This window comes from Cyanistes caeruleus, chromosome 6, assembly GCF_971803275.1.
Source record: "Cyanistes caeruleus chromosome 6, bCyaCae1.hap1.1, whole genome shotgun sequence".
Classification (NCBI taxonomy): domain Eukaryota; kingdom Metazoa; phylum Chordata; class Aves; order Passeriformes; family Paridae; genus Cyanistes; species Cyanistes caeruleus.
The window spans coordinates 45,587,091-45,603,105 of NC_141706.1; the positions used below are offsets into that span (position 1 = coordinate 45,587,091).

At 50.7% G+C, this 16,015-nt stretch overlaps 2 protein-coding genes and 1 long non-coding RNA gene across 26 annotated transcripts in view; 1 reads left to right on the plus strand and 2 right to left on the minus strand.

Moving 5' to 3' along the window:
- LOC147652646 (uncharacterized) lies at positions 1-6,390 on the minus strand. Its single transcript, XR_015288607.1, has 2 exons — positions 1,172-6,390; positions 1-1,115 (listed from the first exon to the last, which is right to left on the minus strand). It is a non-coding gene; the product is annotated as an uncharacterized LOC147652646 (long non-coding RNA).
- LOC111929981 (acetyl-coenzyme A synthetase 2-like, mitochondrial) lies at positions 1,582-15,506 on the plus strand. 21 transcript variants are annotated; one of them, XM_086895293.1, is made up of 17 exons: positions 1,582-1,689; positions 3,048-3,240; positions 3,398-3,570; positions 4,951-5,047; positions 6,053-6,087; positions 6,196-6,395; positions 6,857-7,032; positions 7,633-7,785; positions 9,817-9,964; positions 10,398-10,535; positions 10,676-10,768; positions 11,160-11,272; positions 11,680-11,806; positions 12,480-12,607; positions 12,855-12,918; positions 13,237-13,358; positions 13,447-15,506. In XM_086895293.1, exons 6-17 carry the CDS (start codon positions 6,278-6,280, stop codon positions 13,621-13,623), a joined length of 1,557 nt encoding a protein of 518 aa, XP_086751419.1. In that variant the 5' UTR covers positions 1,582-1,689; positions 3,048-3,240; positions 3,398-3,570; positions 4,951-5,047; positions 6,053-6,087; positions 6,196-6,277; the 3' UTR covers positions 13,624-15,506. The 21 variants fall into 21 exon arrangements, with proteins under 21 accessions (XP_086751419.1, XP_086751414.1, XP_086751421.1 ...); XM_086895288.1 differs by having other exon boundaries at positions 1,594-2,534; XM_086895295.1 differs by having other exon boundaries at positions 1,594-2,534; positions 4,951-5,030.
- ABCD4 (ATP binding cassette subfamily D member 4) overlaps positions 14,073-16,015 on the minus strand; it is a 15,762-nt gene continuing 13,819 nt past the window's right edge. For all 4 annotated transcript variants that reach the window (XM_086895309.1, XM_086895308.1, XM_086895306.1 and 1 more), the window contains exons 18-19: positions 14,917-15,032; positions 14,073-14,762 (exon numbers count right to left, since the gene is read on the minus strand). In XM_086895309.1, the coding sequence (XP_086751435.1) occupies positions 14,667-14,762; positions 14,917-15,032 (212 nt within the window). In that variant the 3' untranslated portion in view covers positions 14,073-14,666. The remainder of the gene's footprint in view (positions 14,763-14,916; positions 15,033-16,015) is intronic.

Genomic DNA, 16,015 nt, shown 5'->3' on the forward strand with positions numbered 1-16,015 from the left:
TTTCAAGGGTATAGAAAAAAATTTATTAACAGAATTAAAAGAAAAATAATAAGAAAATCAGAATAAACCTTCAAAACACTTCTCCTCCCCCCACGCCTTCTTTCCTTTCCCACTGACAACATAAAGAGACAAAACTTGGGACTTTCAGTCAGTTTACCACCGCTAAAATAGTCTTCAGTTCTCTTAGGGAGAGGAGTCGCTCTTGTCATGCCATGGAGACTTCTCCACAAAAAACAGTTTTCTTGTGGTTTTTCATTTCCATGAATAGCAGCCGCCTGAAAATCTGTAATTGTAAAGTCCTTCCCATCTCTTGCAGCTTTTCCACAGCTGTGTTCGTGGGCCATGTCAACTTACGGGGTACTATTTTAAGGATGAGCGGTTCTAGCATAAAAGCAAAAGTTCTTTTCGTCTGTCTCTGGGAACAGAGATTTTCTTCTTTCTTTTCCTGGGGCAAGGTTTCTCATTTCGCTCTGTTCAAGATTCTCATTGGATCACAGCTGCTGCGACATCTGCTTACTTCAACACTGATGCCTCTGCTCACGGCTGTGGTTAGAATGCTACATCCCCCCAGTGCATTCCATGAATTACAGGGAAAAACCAAAGTCTGATATATTTGATATATCTTCACCATAGCCTTACAAAATAATTTCAGCCCAAGACTAAGGCATCTTCTCAATTCCCTCTCATCTAGAATTTGACTCTTCACTGACCTCAGCATCCCATGTTGTTTTCTCTACATGTCTTCACCCTTTCCTTTCGCTGATTCAGGAGAGAATTGGTGTTCATTTGTTCTCAAGCTTTATGAACTGAAACAGTTTTACAGAGTTCTGCAGTGCTAAAAGGCTGCTCTCATCCAGGCTGTGCATGGGGGGAATCGCTTGCTGTGCCTCTTGCTGCTACTCATGGGGCCTCTGCTGACACCGTGCGAGCTGTGCCGGCTCCACTCAGCATTTTTCTTCATGTCGAGTGCTGGAAACAAGAAAAGCTGCTGCTGTTTTTGTCCTTCTGACCGCAGCATGGCTGGCTAAAAGTGGCTAAACAAACAAAGTTCATTGCGAGCCACGTGCATGCTCCTGGCCCAGAATGGTGGTGGCCACTCCCAGCCCTGGCCACTCCTGGCCTCAAGGTCGCCCCAAGCACCAACTGCAGGGCCACTCCCAGCCCTGGCCACTCCTGGCCTCAAGGTCGCCCCAAGCACCAACTGCAGGGCCACTCCCGGCACTAGCCCTGGCCACATGGTCGCTCCTGGTGTTGGGATGGCCTCCAAGCAGCACCACCAGCAAAAAAAGGACTGGCGGGCTCCATTGGGAAGGGGCCTCAGCCCCACTGGGATGGAGTCTGGCAAGCTTCCCAGAAAGGGTCCAGCGCCACAGCCCGGACCGGCCTGGCCCAATCTGGCCATGCAGAGCCGGGCCGGCCACAGAGCTGTTCAAAGGCCGGAAGCCAGGCTGGCTTTTCCCGGGCTTTGTTCGCTTTTAACGGCTCTTTTCCACGGACGCGGGTTCAGCTCTTTTTAAGTGGCTTAACCGGGTGTCAATCTTCGAAACTAGCCAGCTGATTGGCCCTTTACACTAGCCAGCTGATTGGCCCTTTAAACTAGCCAGCTGATTGGCTCTGCCGGGTCCCCACAGGGCTGCAGCCCGGGGCCTCCCCCTAACTGAAAACCAGACTGTTAAACCAGCACAGCAGGTATAGAGTTACCTGCCCCGCTAAGAGGACCTGGAATAGTCTGGTGGGAAAAACTAGTGTCTTCCAGGGACAGGGAATATGCTGAGGCAGAGCAGGTGTGCGTAGGAAATAAGAGACTTGTGGAACAATGTGGAACAATGAGGCTGTGGAACAATGAGCCTGGCATTGTGGAGGGGCTGTAAGCCCAAAGGACTGTGCTTCCCCAGGGGGACAGTGCCCCTGTATGTTCCCACCAAGCTCGGGGCAGCTTTGACACAAAACAGGTGTGTGGTCTGGGATGAGTGTACCTGATAGGAAATAGTGCCTGTCTCCCACACTGGTGTCCAGCCTGTTTACCAAACGTACCAGCTCCATAGATTTTGAGTGGTGTTGCACTTTGAAGAGAAAAGGGAAATCTCCTAACCCTGTCATCCTTACTGTTGATTCTTTAGGTGTGCCTGGGTGATTCTTTAGGTGTACCCTACTTGCAGGAAGAGCCTTTTTCTGCTCTTCTCCTGTGCCACCTAGGAAGAGAAGGGAATTTGGTCTATGACATTAAGGAATCCCCCAAATTCTGCCTTAAAAAACCTACTCATATAGGCCCTGATGGAAAGGAAGGCATAAAAGTCTGCTGTTTGGAGGCAGGGAGGCAGCTGAGCTCTGCTGCAGTGGGTGGTGGGAGGTCTCAGCGTGAGGAGATGGGCTGCAGTGCTTCATGCCAAACCACCCCCAGCTGCTCCACCATGGCCTCTCTGAGTGCTCCCAGCCCAGCTGGTGGTACAGCCAGTCTGTAGTGCTCGGGAGGAGGCAGAGAGCCCAGCCCAACCTGCCAGAGGGGACAGCTCTGGCAGCCACCCAGCAGTAAGGTAGGATGGGATGCAATATTCTCCTGCAGCTGTCTACCATGTGAGAAAAACCTTCCCTGGCCCACCACAGCCTAGTGGCTCTGCCAGCAATAGGCATTAATTCTGGGAAGGGATAGTCCTGTCACTCATGACTAGCACAGCCATCGTCCTAAGATTTACAGGGACCTGCCCCAAGGTGCCTTTGTGGCCAGCAGAGAACTGTGGGATGCAATGAGAGTGCTGTGGCAAGGGTGGGGATGGTGATAAGTAGACAGAGGTGTGAGGGAGGCAAGTGGGGATGAAACAGAGGGGTCTGGGGATGGAGTGCAGCCCTAGGAAAGAACAAGCATGCTGTTGGAGCCTGGCCCAGGCACCTTGGCCCCTGAGGAGAGCCCAGGCACACGTTTAGCCTGGCTCCTGTTCAAGAACTGCTGTCAGGACTCAGATTAGCATGAAGGTTATTTTCAGTCAAATATTTCTACAGCCCACCCCTTTCCCCTCCCTTACAGTGATTGAATTTCTTTTTTCCCATAGTGCTCTAGAAGAGAGGAGGAGAGGAACAAGGCACGGCAGAGAGGGTGCCTGGGCTCCCTGTGTGAGAGAGCTACTTTGTGTCCAGTCAGCCCAGGACAACGTAGCCCCACCTTCCACAGGGGCCTGAGTCTTGCCTGGGCCAGGTGTCCCAAGCAGCTGTGAGGGCTGCAGGCATCCATCTCCTCAGTGAGAGGCAGGTACCCTGCAGTGATGGCCAGGCTGCTGGCCAGGACCTGCTGCTTCAAAGCTCTTTCTCAGGCTCCCAGATGCCCCTCTGGGTTGGTGGCTGCCAGACCCTGGAGCCACGGGACTCTCACTGCTTACATGCCTGAAGCTGTCGCCTTCCCCAGACCCAAGGACCACCAACATTTGTACAAGGTGTCAGTGGAGCAGAGTGACATCTTCTGGGGAACACTAGGAAGGAGCCGGCTCACCTGGATCACCCCCTTCCACTCTGTCCAGGACTGTGACTTGTGCCAGGGCAGAGTCTCCTGGTTCCTGGGTGGGAAGCTGAATGTGACAGGTAAGCAGGAGATGGACGTGGGATTGTACCAAGTGCCTGCAGGTGCTTCTGTGTGTGTGACTTCAGCCCTGGGAATGTATTAGAAGAGCACAGAGTTAAAGGTCTGGAGAGAGGGGGATCCCCAATAGGTTCAGTTGGTCCTGCAGTAGCTGTAGTGTAAGGTTGTAGCTGGCCCTAAGAAAGCAACTGGGTTTCATTGGAGAGGTTGCAGCTGGATTGGTGTGTGCTGGGGGCTGGGTTGCTCTCCCTCAACCTCTGTGGATCCCACAGCAGTGCAGCACCCTGTCCTGCAAGACCATAGGCAGTAACACTGAACTCTGTGCATTCAGCAGGCAGGGTTGTTCTAGGTCGTTCCTGCTCAGTGAAAGCAAGATGTATCTTTAGAAAGCAAAATACAGGAGAAATGAACCATACTGTCTCTGCTGTAGTGGGAGGCTCTTCTGTGGACTGTGGCAATTGCCTTGGGGGGCTATCAGGGAAAGACACAGAGGCTGGTGACACTGTGTCCTGCTCACAGTGCTGTTGGTCCCTGTCCCATTCAAAATATGAGACAGAGCTCTGAGAAAATCGGATCTTACATAATCTATTTGAGAAAGAGAGCAAGAGTTATTTTCCTTTGTGATTTGCCATCTTACTCTTTCTCCTTTTATATGCATTTCTTTCTCTCCTGGAAAATTACAAATGGTCAGTAGAAAAAAGTTGGTATGCAAACTGGGGCTGCTGCATCATCCCATGACTTTAGCAGGTTTAAGGAAAACAGAGAGTGGAACAAAGCTTCTGAGGAAACTGCAGCTGCCAGCAATGTGGGAAACTTTACATGGAAGAACTGCAGCCAAAGCCTCAGCTTACAATGTCCCTGGAAAGCCAGGGGCTGTGCTCTGTTTATTTACCCTGGCTCTTTTCCATCTTGGACAAATGCACTCTACAGCCTTCCAGTGCAGAGCTTCACTTTGCCCTACATTTGTTATTTAGGAGCACCACCACTAAAAAACTGCCCTAGTTCACCCCAGAGGCAGCTGCAAGGCAGTGCTGGGTGGAGTGATGGCTTAGTTAATGTTTGCCAGCACTCTGAGGGCACTAAGGATGTGACCTCCAAAGGGACTTCAGGTGTTTTCTGCTCTGGACTGTGTGAGGTCACAGTTCAGGAGGAAGCCGATAGTGGGGATTGGCAGGTATTGGAGTGGCGAGGAGCATAACAGACTTGCAGTGGTGCTTGTGATCTCCTGGCTGGTATCCACAAAGGTTGCCCAAGGTTAATGCTGAGAAGACTCACACACAGCCCTGACTTTGACCTGAAAATGGGACTGCCAGTGCTGGCTTTACGAGAGGTAAGAGATACTGAGAGTTGCTCTGTCCATGATCCTGGGTTTTCCTTTCCAGTGAATTGTCTGGACCGTCACGTCCATGTAGCCCCAGACAAAGTGGCCTTAATCTGGGAGAAGGATGAACCTGGAGAGGAGGTACGGGTGACATACAGGTCAGTAATTACCTCTCAGCATATGAGAGGCATATTGTAGCATGCACGAACACTGCACAGGGCCGATCTGCTGTTGTCTGTCATGTGAGGGAATGCAGCATCCCTTCACAAAGATCCAGAGTATGGTAGCTGTTGGCTTGCTTGTGCTAATCTGAAACTTCACCCTAGTCCCTGATTAAATCTTCTGGGCCCTGAGGAGTCTCTGCTCAGCTGGGGAGGTAGATGTAAGTCCCTTGGGGCAGCACGGAAATGCTTGTAGACACACAGGAAAGTCACACATGTGCCTTCCCAGTCAAGTTCCTGTTATTGAAATTTCTGGATAAGTGATCTGTGAGCAAGGCAAATTCACAGCTACAAATGTGTTGAGAAATCTCACGCTCGTCCTCATGTCAGCAGTGCTGCTGGATTTGGCTCTCTGGGGGGCTGCCTGTCCAGCCCTGCTAGGTTGGTCTGGGGCCCCCACCTTCCAGCTTAAATTGCCTGCTTTCTGAGTCACTGCCACAGAATTCACTTAAATCCCTCTGCATGCCAAACAAGTCCCTCCGTCCTCTTTAAATTCAGGCCTCACATGACAAACATGACCAGCGACCCCTGCTAATCCCCATGCATGGAGAGCCCTTCCATGAAATGACTCATAGCCAAGCTACGTTTCTGGAAGGGACACTTCTTGGGAGAGGCATCTTTCTGCTCACTGCTTACCTACAGTTTGTTCTTGTTTGACCTCAGCTTCAGCAAAGCATGGGACTCTGTTTTGTGGAAAGATATCTAACTTCTCACATGTAGCCTCCAGCTGTGCAGGGTAGTGTGTCATACTGGTTGTACAGGTCGGTAGGAAACATGCAGACTGTCATTGAGAAAGTCAGCTGAGGTGTTGTGGGTTTGGTGAGCCAGAGGAATTGCCAGTGGCTGTTGTTGCACAGAAATCATTCTAATGTATGTCTTTTCCAGAAATAGTGGTCAGAAATGTTAGAGACTGTCTTTTTTTCTTCCCACTGATTTTTACAGCTCTCCCATGGTCTTCCAGAGTGAGGAGGGTTAGGGTATGTAGGCATATAAACTGTGTCCTTATGACTCTGAGGCCCCCCATCTTTATGCACGCAGGTAAGATCTGCAAGAGTCTCTAACTGTGTCATTGCTTCTTTGGGCAGGGAACTGCTGGAGCTAACGTGCCGCCTGGGAAATACCTTGAAACGGCAAGGGGTGAAGCAGGGTGACAGGGTGACAATCTACATGCCCCCGTGCCCACTGGCAGTGGCTAGCATGCTGGCCTGTGCCCGCATCGGGGCCGTGCACGCTGTGGTGTTTGCTGGCTTCAGTGCAGATTCTCTTGCTGACAGGATCCGGAATGGTAAGAGGCAGTGGGTAACAGCGACGTATTTCCCTTGGGGGACAGTGCTGAGCTTATTGGTTCAGCAGCTCAGGGGGGATCAGAGTTATGTCGATGGCAAAGGTTTTCTGAGTGAGACTCCCTGGGCTCTCTGAGGGTATCCTGACATTAAGTATAGTCATGGAGCAGGTACTAGCAACCCAATAAATTGCATGAGCTCACTAATGGGATGAACAGGTTTTCTCTTTCATCCATAGGACTGAAGGACTGGGATACAATGTCTCCTGTAGGGGGATGCAACACAGGCAGAAATAGATGGGAAACCAAGATGCAAAGCTGCTGTTTTTGCTAAATGAAGGACATGAGAACTAAGGGCTGGGGGAGAGAGAGAGAGAGGGAGAGGTGAAAGGTCATGGTAGAGCCAAATTGCTCTGTGACTGGTGGAGAGGGGCAGAGTTGCTTATGTCCTCTGTCTTCTGCAGCCCAATCAGAGACGGTGATTACAGTGAACCAGGGGCTAAGAGGTGGCAAGATTATTGAGCTAAAGAAGACAGTGGACCAGGCTGTGAAGCAGTGCCCTGGAGTGAAACGGGTTCTGGTTTCCATGAGGACCACCAGCAAGGTTCCCATGACAGCTCTAGATGTGCCCCTGGAGGAGGTGAGAGGCTGCCCAACAACTTTTCCCTGGGAAAAGTTCTTGTTCTTGATGCAGAGATGCTGGGTGGAGAGGGGATCTTGTATGGCCATGGCAGTTTTGCTGGCATTGACAGAATCTGGGGACATTGTCCCACAGCAGCAGTGGCAGCCAGAGCTGCACACAAGTTCAGGACAGTTCCAGTAGCCACTAGGATGGGCAACTGGTGTGTCTTCCCATATTACCAGCCCTGTACTGTCAGGGGCAGGCAGTGCAAGCCAGAGCACATAGCAGGGTGGACAGGGGCCTAGAAAAACATGAGACATGGGCTGCTACTTTGTGAATCCAGCCTTGGATTGCCACCACACTGTCACACATGGGTCTGCTGGCGGCTGTCATGTGCCTGTTATCCATAGCACACAGGGTGGCTAGGCTGCCAGCATGGAGTACAACTTCTGAACAGGTGAGCCCCTGCTGTGCACTTCTTCTGGAGGATGAGGGGAGCAGGGTGGCACAGGTGCTCAGAGGGGAGGGAGACTTGGGAGAGAGCTGCACAAGCAGTTGTGGGGACAACACAGGGGAGGCTGTGAGACCCTGAGAGAACTGCTGTGCTCTTTCCTGCAGGAGATGATGAAGGAGGAAGCATGCTGTGAGCCTGCTGTCATGGACAGTGAAGACATGTTGTTTCTCCTCTACACATCAGGCAGTACTGGCAAACCCAAGGGCTTGGTTCATTCCCAAGCTGGCTACTTGCTGTTTGCTGCTCTCACACACAAGGTAATGGATCCCAGCCACAAAGTGCTCATGAGCCAGCAGTTCATAGGCAGAGCAGGGAAGACACGTGCTTCTTGTTGCATTATGAGTATTATGCTTTACCCAGTGCAAAGCCTCTGGGAAGCCCTCCAAGCCCCAGCAGACCACATCTAGCTACAGGTAGGGCTCCATAGCAGGGTCTCCCAAATGCATACTGCTCTGAGCTACCTTCTTGTCCTGCACTAGACACAACCATTGGATAGGATGCTCAGCCTTGCAAGAGTAATTTTATATTACTGGCTTAGGAGGAAAAAGCCAATTGGTTCCTAGAAACTGTGGCTTTTCCTAAGTGTAACTACCCCAGCTCAGGTGGGAGATGAAAGGCAGTGCTTCTGGGAGGAACACATCTGACAATATCTGTAAAAGCTGGTGAGTGCTTTTATGACAAAAGGTCTATATCTGAGGAGTGTGGGTCATCTTTGGGAAGGGGAAAGCGTTTAACCATGACACATGCCCAAAGCAAACTTAGAACTTGATAAATGGACATTGAGCTCAGCACAGAGATGCCTCTGGCTGTAGGAGTGGTTGGAAGCAGCATTCCTATAACATAGTATGAGGTTCCATGTAAGAGGGGAGTTCTTACCTGAACAGTCCCTTATCTTTGGATCTGGCTCTTCCTGAGCATGACTGCAGTTCCAATAGTGCCTCAGACCACACACCCAGCTCAGGGCTGGCTGGGTCTTCTCTGTTAGCCATGAGTGCTGAAGGCCATACCTCCTGGGGTGTGTGCCAGAGGTGCGCAAGCCCTCGGCTTTCCTGTGAACTAAGCTGTGCCCAGTGTGATGGGTGACCCTCTCAAGACCATCAGAGTAGGTTTGCAAGAGCCAGGGCTGTCATTCCAGAATGGCAGTGCAGGGAGTGAGCAGCATGTGGCCATGTTAGTTCCCAGAAGCACCGAAAGCCTGGACACAGGGCTGACACACTCAGATCCCTCAGTTGGATGGGACAGACTGCTGCTGCCATAACTCACTGCTCCACTAAAAAGAGACAGAAGAACCAGAAGAAGCTTCCATTATGGCACCTCAGAACACTTGTGGCTGGATCACATCACAGAGTGTGATGAAAGTCAGCAGGGAGCTGCAGGAAGAAATGAGCAGGTCTGAAACCACAGAAATCAGAGGAGGCAATGAGAAGTGATAGGCTAGTGGGAGAGTGGCCCCTAGAAGCTTTCCTAGCACTGAGTAAATGAAATGAAGAGTGCTTTAGGAAGCTGGTTGTGTTGCTGCCAATATGACAGCACTCAACTCTGCCCTGCACAGGGTAGTCATCGTTCCTTCATGTTCCAGCCTTGCAGCCAAAGGTCTCACAAGGAATAAATGGGGCAGTGGGAAGAAGTTGTTTTGCTTTCTGCCTGCAGAAAAGTGCCTACAGCATTGCACTCACCCAGCTGAGATGGACAGATTCCAGCTCTTGTGGGCAGGCTGGGGTTGCTCTGGGCCAAGGCATCACATGGTCCCTCTGCTTCCTGCCTCACTGTTCCTGTGCTGGGCCCCTTGCTGAGGGGTTCTGAGTATTTACTGTCCATCTGGAGTCCAGCAGTGCCTACAGGGGGCTTATGGAGTCCTCTGCCACTTTGCCCTTGCCTACAACTCCTCTCCTTCCACATGGTTATATAAGTACAGAGGCATCTTACTTACCCAGAAGGTTCTGTTGTGATGCTACAGGATACTTGGACCAGCTTTGTCTAGATACCAGCAAAAGGAAAGAAAGGCTGTATCTCTCTCCATTAGAAAAGAGAAAATTTGGATGTAGGTTTGTTTTATGTGTCTGTCTCCTGCATCTTCACAGTTTTGGGGTTTTTTTAACATTAATTTGATTATTTTTTCTGATTTTTTTTTTAAAAACTCTTTGCAGGAAGGTGTCCCTGCAGGAGTGGTAGGAAGACGGAACACAGTAACATTAGGGCTGACAGAGAGTACACTGCTTCCTGTTGTGCCTCCTGCCAGGAGTGCAGGACCAGGTGAAATCCCTCACTGTCTCTCTTTTCTTTTTCAGTACGTGTTTGACTACCAGGACAGGGACATCTTTGGCTGTGTAGCAGACATCGGCTGGATCACGGGACACACCTATGTGGTCTACGGCCCCCTCTGCAATGGTGGTACCACTGTCCTTTTTGAGAGCACTCCTGTCTATCCTAACCCAGGTGAGTGAGGTGACTCATGGGAACTGGGACATTCCACAGCACCCTGAGGTCCACAGCAGGCACAGCAGGAGCTGGTAGCTTGATGCCAGCACATGAGCAGCAAAGGCTCTGTTGCCTCAGCAGTAGTCCATGGGCTGTGCCCAGTAGAGAGCTCTAAGGGGAAGAGTATTTTCCTCTGCGTAGGAAGCCACTGCTGCTTCTCCAGGGGTGGAGCTGTTAATCCCTCTCCCTCCCTCCAGAAGGAACAGTAGCAGAACTGTGAAGAAAAAGGGACTGCTGCTCTGAACTGCTTTCATCCTTCCCACCACACAATTAACTTGGCTGAGGGTCCCGACAGTGCTGGAGAGCCTTTGCTCTCACCTCTTCTTTCTCTGCCTTGGCATTGGGCTGGGAGGACCTGTATGGATGTTTACTGGCCCTGTTTCCACTCCAGGCCGCTACTGGGAAACAGTAGAGAGGTTAAGAATTAACCAGTTCTATGGCGCACCCACTGCTATCCGCCTGCTCCTGAGATACGGCGATGAATGGGTGAAGAAGTATGATCGCTCTTCTCTTAAACTGCTTGGCTCAGGCAAGTGCAGCAACATGGGCAGGGGCAGCAAATCTTTGGACATCTTGTTGTGCCTCTTCCCACAAAGGCCAAGAGTAGCAGCACATGAGAACCCCAGACTGCATTATTTCAACTCTGCTCTCTTGTCTTTCCCCTTGCAGTGGGGGAACCCATTAACAAGGAGGCGTGGGAATGGTACTTCCGTGTGGTCGGTGAGACACGATGCCCAGTAGTGGACACTTGGTGGCAAACTGGTGAGATACATATGATTCCTTGTTCCAGCTTCTGCTCTCCCAGGCTTTAGGAGTGACCTGCTGCTTTGCTGGCCAAGTGACAGCGGTTGTTGCTGACAGTCTTGAATGAGTAAGGCTGTAAGGGCCCATGAGCACCCAAACATAAAAGAGAAAAATGGCCTTTAAAGCTAACCCAGGTAAACATAGAGATTTAAGGGTACATCTCAACAGATCCCTGCTGAACTAAATGAGCACAACCATCCTTCTGTAAAGTTCCTTCCCCAGCTCTCCGGCAAAGCCAGCCCCTGCCTGTGCAGTGTGTAGTAAGGGACAGGGCAAAGACTCTTGGCCAAGCAGTGCTACTTGGCATTCGTCTTGTTCCTGACTTTGATGAGCATTAGTTTTTCTTCAGAAACAGGAGGCATCTGTATCTCACCCCGTCCTTCTAATCCTGGAGCTGAAATCCTTCCAGGCATGGCTATGAGACCCTTTTTTGGGATCAGCCCCTCCCTCTTGGATGACAAGGTATGTTTATAACCTGCAGTCCAGATGCTGGCTCAGTCCCCTTTCCCTCAGGTGTTTGCAGTGTGTACTTGCCAATGGGAGTGGAAGTCTGTAAGCATGTCTTTCCTGCTCATCTCTGCTAGACAGCAACCTCCTTACTGGAAAGGGACAAACAGGGAAGTTGTTCTTCCAGCTAGTGCAGAAGTTGAATTGTTGTCTAGCTTGCACTGTCCTGACAAGAGAGGCTGTGTTTGTGCTCCCTGGCACATCTTTCCAGGAAGGACAGGGCTGGGCAGGGACAGCCAGTTTTCCTGGAGAGGCCTTTGCATCCCACAATGGGAAGCAGTTTGTTGCAGATGTATGCTGGGAGAGACTAAGCCTGTCCTGTCGAAGTCAGAGATGGTTACTAAAATGTAACTGTCTTACAGGGAAATGTTCTTCTGGAAAATGATGTTTCTGGAGCTCTTTGCATCTCACAAGCCTGGCCCGGTATGGCACGAACCATTTACAATGACCACAAGAGATTTCTGGAAACTTACCTGACTCCTTATCCAGGTAAGGAAAACATGTGGCAGGACACTTGCACACATTTGGTTGGGTATGGTTGGGTCTGTTTGCTGGCTTCCTGTATGGAGGCAGGATTCAGGAGAGCTGGTATTGCTCCTTTGTTCTTCCAGAGACCCTCCACAGTCCTGAGGCCCTTCATCTCCCCATGTCTGATGTCACAGGACTGCCCCTCACCAACCTTCCCAGCTGAATCACATATTGTTTTAAGGCAGTGGATTTGTCCTTCTGCCCTCAGTCCCCTTGAGCACAGACCTCTTGCTGCATCTCTTGTAAACCCTGTCAGCCCCTGTAACTCACCCAGAGGCACTAAGCAAGCCCAAGAGTGTGTGTGTCTTGATGTAATGCAAAGAGGAGAAGCAGCAAGACCACAGGCACCTGCACTGGAGCAAAGTGCTCACAGCACATAGTGATGAGACAGCCACAGCATTAGGCAGTACACTGCAGAATGAGGGCAGGAGCCTGATGTGAGAACAGGTACCAGCAGAGGCTGAAGACTAACAAGGAAGGGCAGGCACATTTACCCTGAGCAGTTGAGGAAGAAGCAGAGTACATGGGCCCTGAAGCCAACAGAGAGGAGGAGGGGAAATGTGAGAGTGTGTCCACTGAACAGCTCACATGCTCCCTTCAACAAGTGACTATGGCATGGTTCTGGCTACTGCAGGATTTTACTTCACTGGGGATGGTGCATATCGTACCAGTGAGGGCTACTACCAGCTAACAGGACGGATGGACGACGTCATTAACATCAGTGGACACCGCCTGGGCACTGCCGAGGTGGAGGATGTTGTGGTAAGAGATGTGTGTGGGAGGTAAAACTAAACTGAATCCAAACTAAAGCAGTCAGGGGCAAGAGGAAAAGACCAGTGCTTGCAGACCAACGGAGGCAGGAAGGAAAACAGGCAGAGGCCATGTGAGGCCTTTCCTTATCTCCCTGCATTATTGTGGGCTGCAGCAGCCAAGTCAGGTCAGGGCAGCTCCAGGTGGCAGCCAGCCTGCCAAAAGCATGAAGTCAAACCCCTGCCCTGTTCTCTTCCAGAATCACCATGTGGCAGTGGCAGAGTCTGCTGTCATTGGCTACCCACATGAGATCAAGGGAGAAGGTAAGATGCTTTCTTTCCTGCCCCAAAACATCTCCTGGGGCTATGGCAGTGCAGTGGGAAGTAGCACTGGTAGCAGTGCTGTGTCCACAGCATACAGCATGTTAGTGGGGATTTCAGTGCAGCCATTACATGCATCACAGACCAGCTAGGCTTTGCATAAGGTGGCAGCAGCAGAGCTTCTGTGTAGCCAAAAGCATGCACAGTTTTGGCTACAGAGCATCCCCTGAAGCTACCAGCAGAGAGGGGCTCTCCTGGCACTAGGTCAGCAGGGTCTCAGGGTCTGCACCATGCTCAGTAGCCTGGTGGTCCTTCTGCCAGGAGCCTACGTGTTTGTTGTGCTGAAGAAGGACAGTGGCTACACACAGGAGACTCTTGCTGCTGAGCTCCAGGAGCTCATCTCAAAGAAGATTGCGAAGTATGCAGCTCCAGATTATGTTCAGGTAACACAAGCAAACTGGTCTAACACCCAGACTGGCAGATTAGCAGATCCCTTTCCCTCAGCCTTGACTCTGCTCCTCCCCATCACAGGTCACACACCGGCTGCCCAAGACACGCTCGGGTAAGATTATGCGTCGGGTGCTACGGAAAATTGTGGAGGACAAGGACAGCGAGCTTGGGGACCTAACCACCCTGGATGACCATGAGGCTGTGCACCAGATCATAGAGGGACACAAGCACCTTATGAGGCAGCAGAAGGGCCACTAGTTTGGCTCTGCCACCAGCTACCTCATCCTCCTTCACTGCAAAACCAGGGAAATATCCAGAAAAGCCATTAAGCAAGTGGTGGCCAGTAAGTTTTCAGATCACACTGCCGCTGCAGTCTTGGAGTGGCTTCTCCACGACACAAAAGACCCTCAAAACATGTCTCCATACCCGTGTAGACAGAAGAGAGAACATGACTCATCACAGGCAGAAAAGTAAGGGGAGACAAGCTATTTCATTCCATGAAAGCAGGGGGCAGAAAGCCCTCCTTGAGGTTCCTCGTGCCTTGCAGTAGCTGCAGAGGTAGCAGCAGGCAGGATCTCTAGCTCCAGATAGGGATACTACTCCTACCTCTGCTCTGCTCTTTAGCAATAGTCTTGTCCAGGACCACTGCCAATATACAAGCATCTCCTCCAAAGCAAACCCCAGAAAGAAAACACGCAACAGCCTGGTTAACAAATATTGACTCTTCCATAAAAACAATTTGAAAACAGGCCCCAGATTTTAATACAAAAATGTTCTTTTCACCTGTAGCCGTGTGTTATAAGGAGAGCAGAGACATGCCCCTTCCCTGTGCTAGCATCTCCTTCCCTTGTCTCCTGCTAGAAAATACAATTCTTGACAGAGCCACAAGGTACATAAATCTGTTCTGCAGAACTGTGTATCAAAGACAGAGCTCTCAGCAAGGCACAGAGGGCAGAAAAGGAGGCTGCATTCTAGTCTCATGCCATTGTATCCCAGACAACATGGAAGTTTCTCTGGGTATTGTTTCTACAAGACCCATGAGGCAGCATCTTTTCTCTGGGGACCTAGCAGCTCAGCTCCTTTCTTCTGTGAGAGCCAGGGAGGCTGGGAAAAGGATGGCAGAGTTGTGTCTACTCTTGGCAGAACCATGAGTTCAGACATACTCTGTGTCCATCAGCAAAATCCAGAACTGGTCTTACACTGTTTGACATGGCTGCTGGCTTGGCAGCTCCACATCTGCTACTTGAGAGCTCCTCCACATCTGTGCAGGTTGTGTGGCTGGCCAGACAAGGGCATGTTTTTCAGTGTCCTTCCCCAGAGGGGAGCCGCTTCATCTTCTCACATCGAGTGAGTTCCCATCTTCCCTCCCCATGAAGTTTCAAAATCCAGTTGTGGAACTGCAATTCAATAGCACAACATTGAGGGATGTCTCTACACGGGCATGATCCACGCACAGTGAGGTCCTCCAGCCTTAGTCACTCTCTGCTCATCAGAGACCCCCTCTACCTCACCACCCTGAGGGAGACATGGAGCACTGCCTCCGTGTCTCACCTTTTCCAGGCTGGGTCTGTGTCCCACGCTGATCAGTGTCATGCCCAGCTGAAGGCACATACGGTACAGTTCATGCTCCACGTCTTCTGTCAAGGCACTGGTGGCTTCATCTAACACTGAAAGAAAAGTTATGAGCCCCACAAATCCTATCCCAACCAGACATCTCCTTTAGGCAAGAGCAGCAACTCCCAAGAATGTTTCATGTATTAACTGAAGCTCACCAAGAACATTTGCAGAAGGCAAGTGAGGAGAAACCTAAGGACTCTGGTATTCCTAAGCACAGCTGGTGTCAGACAACTAGGAAAGCTGTCCTTCCCCTCAAGTACTTGAATCCATGCAGACTACACCATTCACCTCATTCCTCTCCCTCAACAGCTGCCAGTCACTGCCTCATCCCCATCAGGGAAAAGGCCAAGGCATGACCTTCTCCAGCAGACCATATGCCAGAGAGCCAGGCTGAACAGCAGCCAGTGTACTACTCTTCCAGCACAGATCCTACATGAAGCATGTAGGATGGCCTGTGGCACCTTCCTGACTATTAAGGGTAAATACTACAGATGTGAAGCAAATAAATTCAAATCATCTCTACAGCTTTTAGTTTGCAATCCACAGGTTCTTTCTGCCCAGACATCACTGAGCTGTGCAACAGGCTTCAGGGGAAAGAGAGGTACTTACATGTAGCTACCTGCTACTGAAACTGGCTCTGTTCACCCACATCCAACCTGGCCCTCATGGCAAGTCCTCCAACAGCTCAAGCCCCCAGCAGAGCCCAAGGAATTTGCCCCATTAGCTAATCACAGATGATTCTATGGTCTCTCAGGACTGATTCTCCCACTGCTCCTTGTCTTCTTCTGCCACACCAGGGCTAAACCTTCCGTATTGCCCCACAACCATACAGATGTTCGTGAGCTTCAGATATGACAGCTATTGCCACACTCCCCAACACATGCACTTCTTCACATAGCAACTGGTGAGAAGGCTGACAAAATTCTTGTGGTGCCATTGGACACAGACCATGAACATTCATCACTAGTTCCCTAAGAAGAAAATGTCTTGTATACAGCCTCCTGACTTACCACCCTCCACACAAATAATGAAA

Coding starts and splice junctions, on each gene's coding strand:
- LOC111929981 (XM_086895277.1), top strand. CDS start 3,258: ATGGCCAGGCTGCTGGCCAGGACCTGCTGCTTCAAAGCTCTTTCTCAG. Junction 11,273..11,679: donor CCTCCCTCTTGGATGACAAG/GTATGTTTATAA, acceptor ACTGTCTTACAG/GGAAATGTTCTTCTGGAAAA. Junction 12,608..12,854: donor CCGAGGTGGAGGATGTTGTG/GTAAGAGATGTG, acceptor GTTCTCTTCCAG/AATCACCATGTGGCAGTGGC.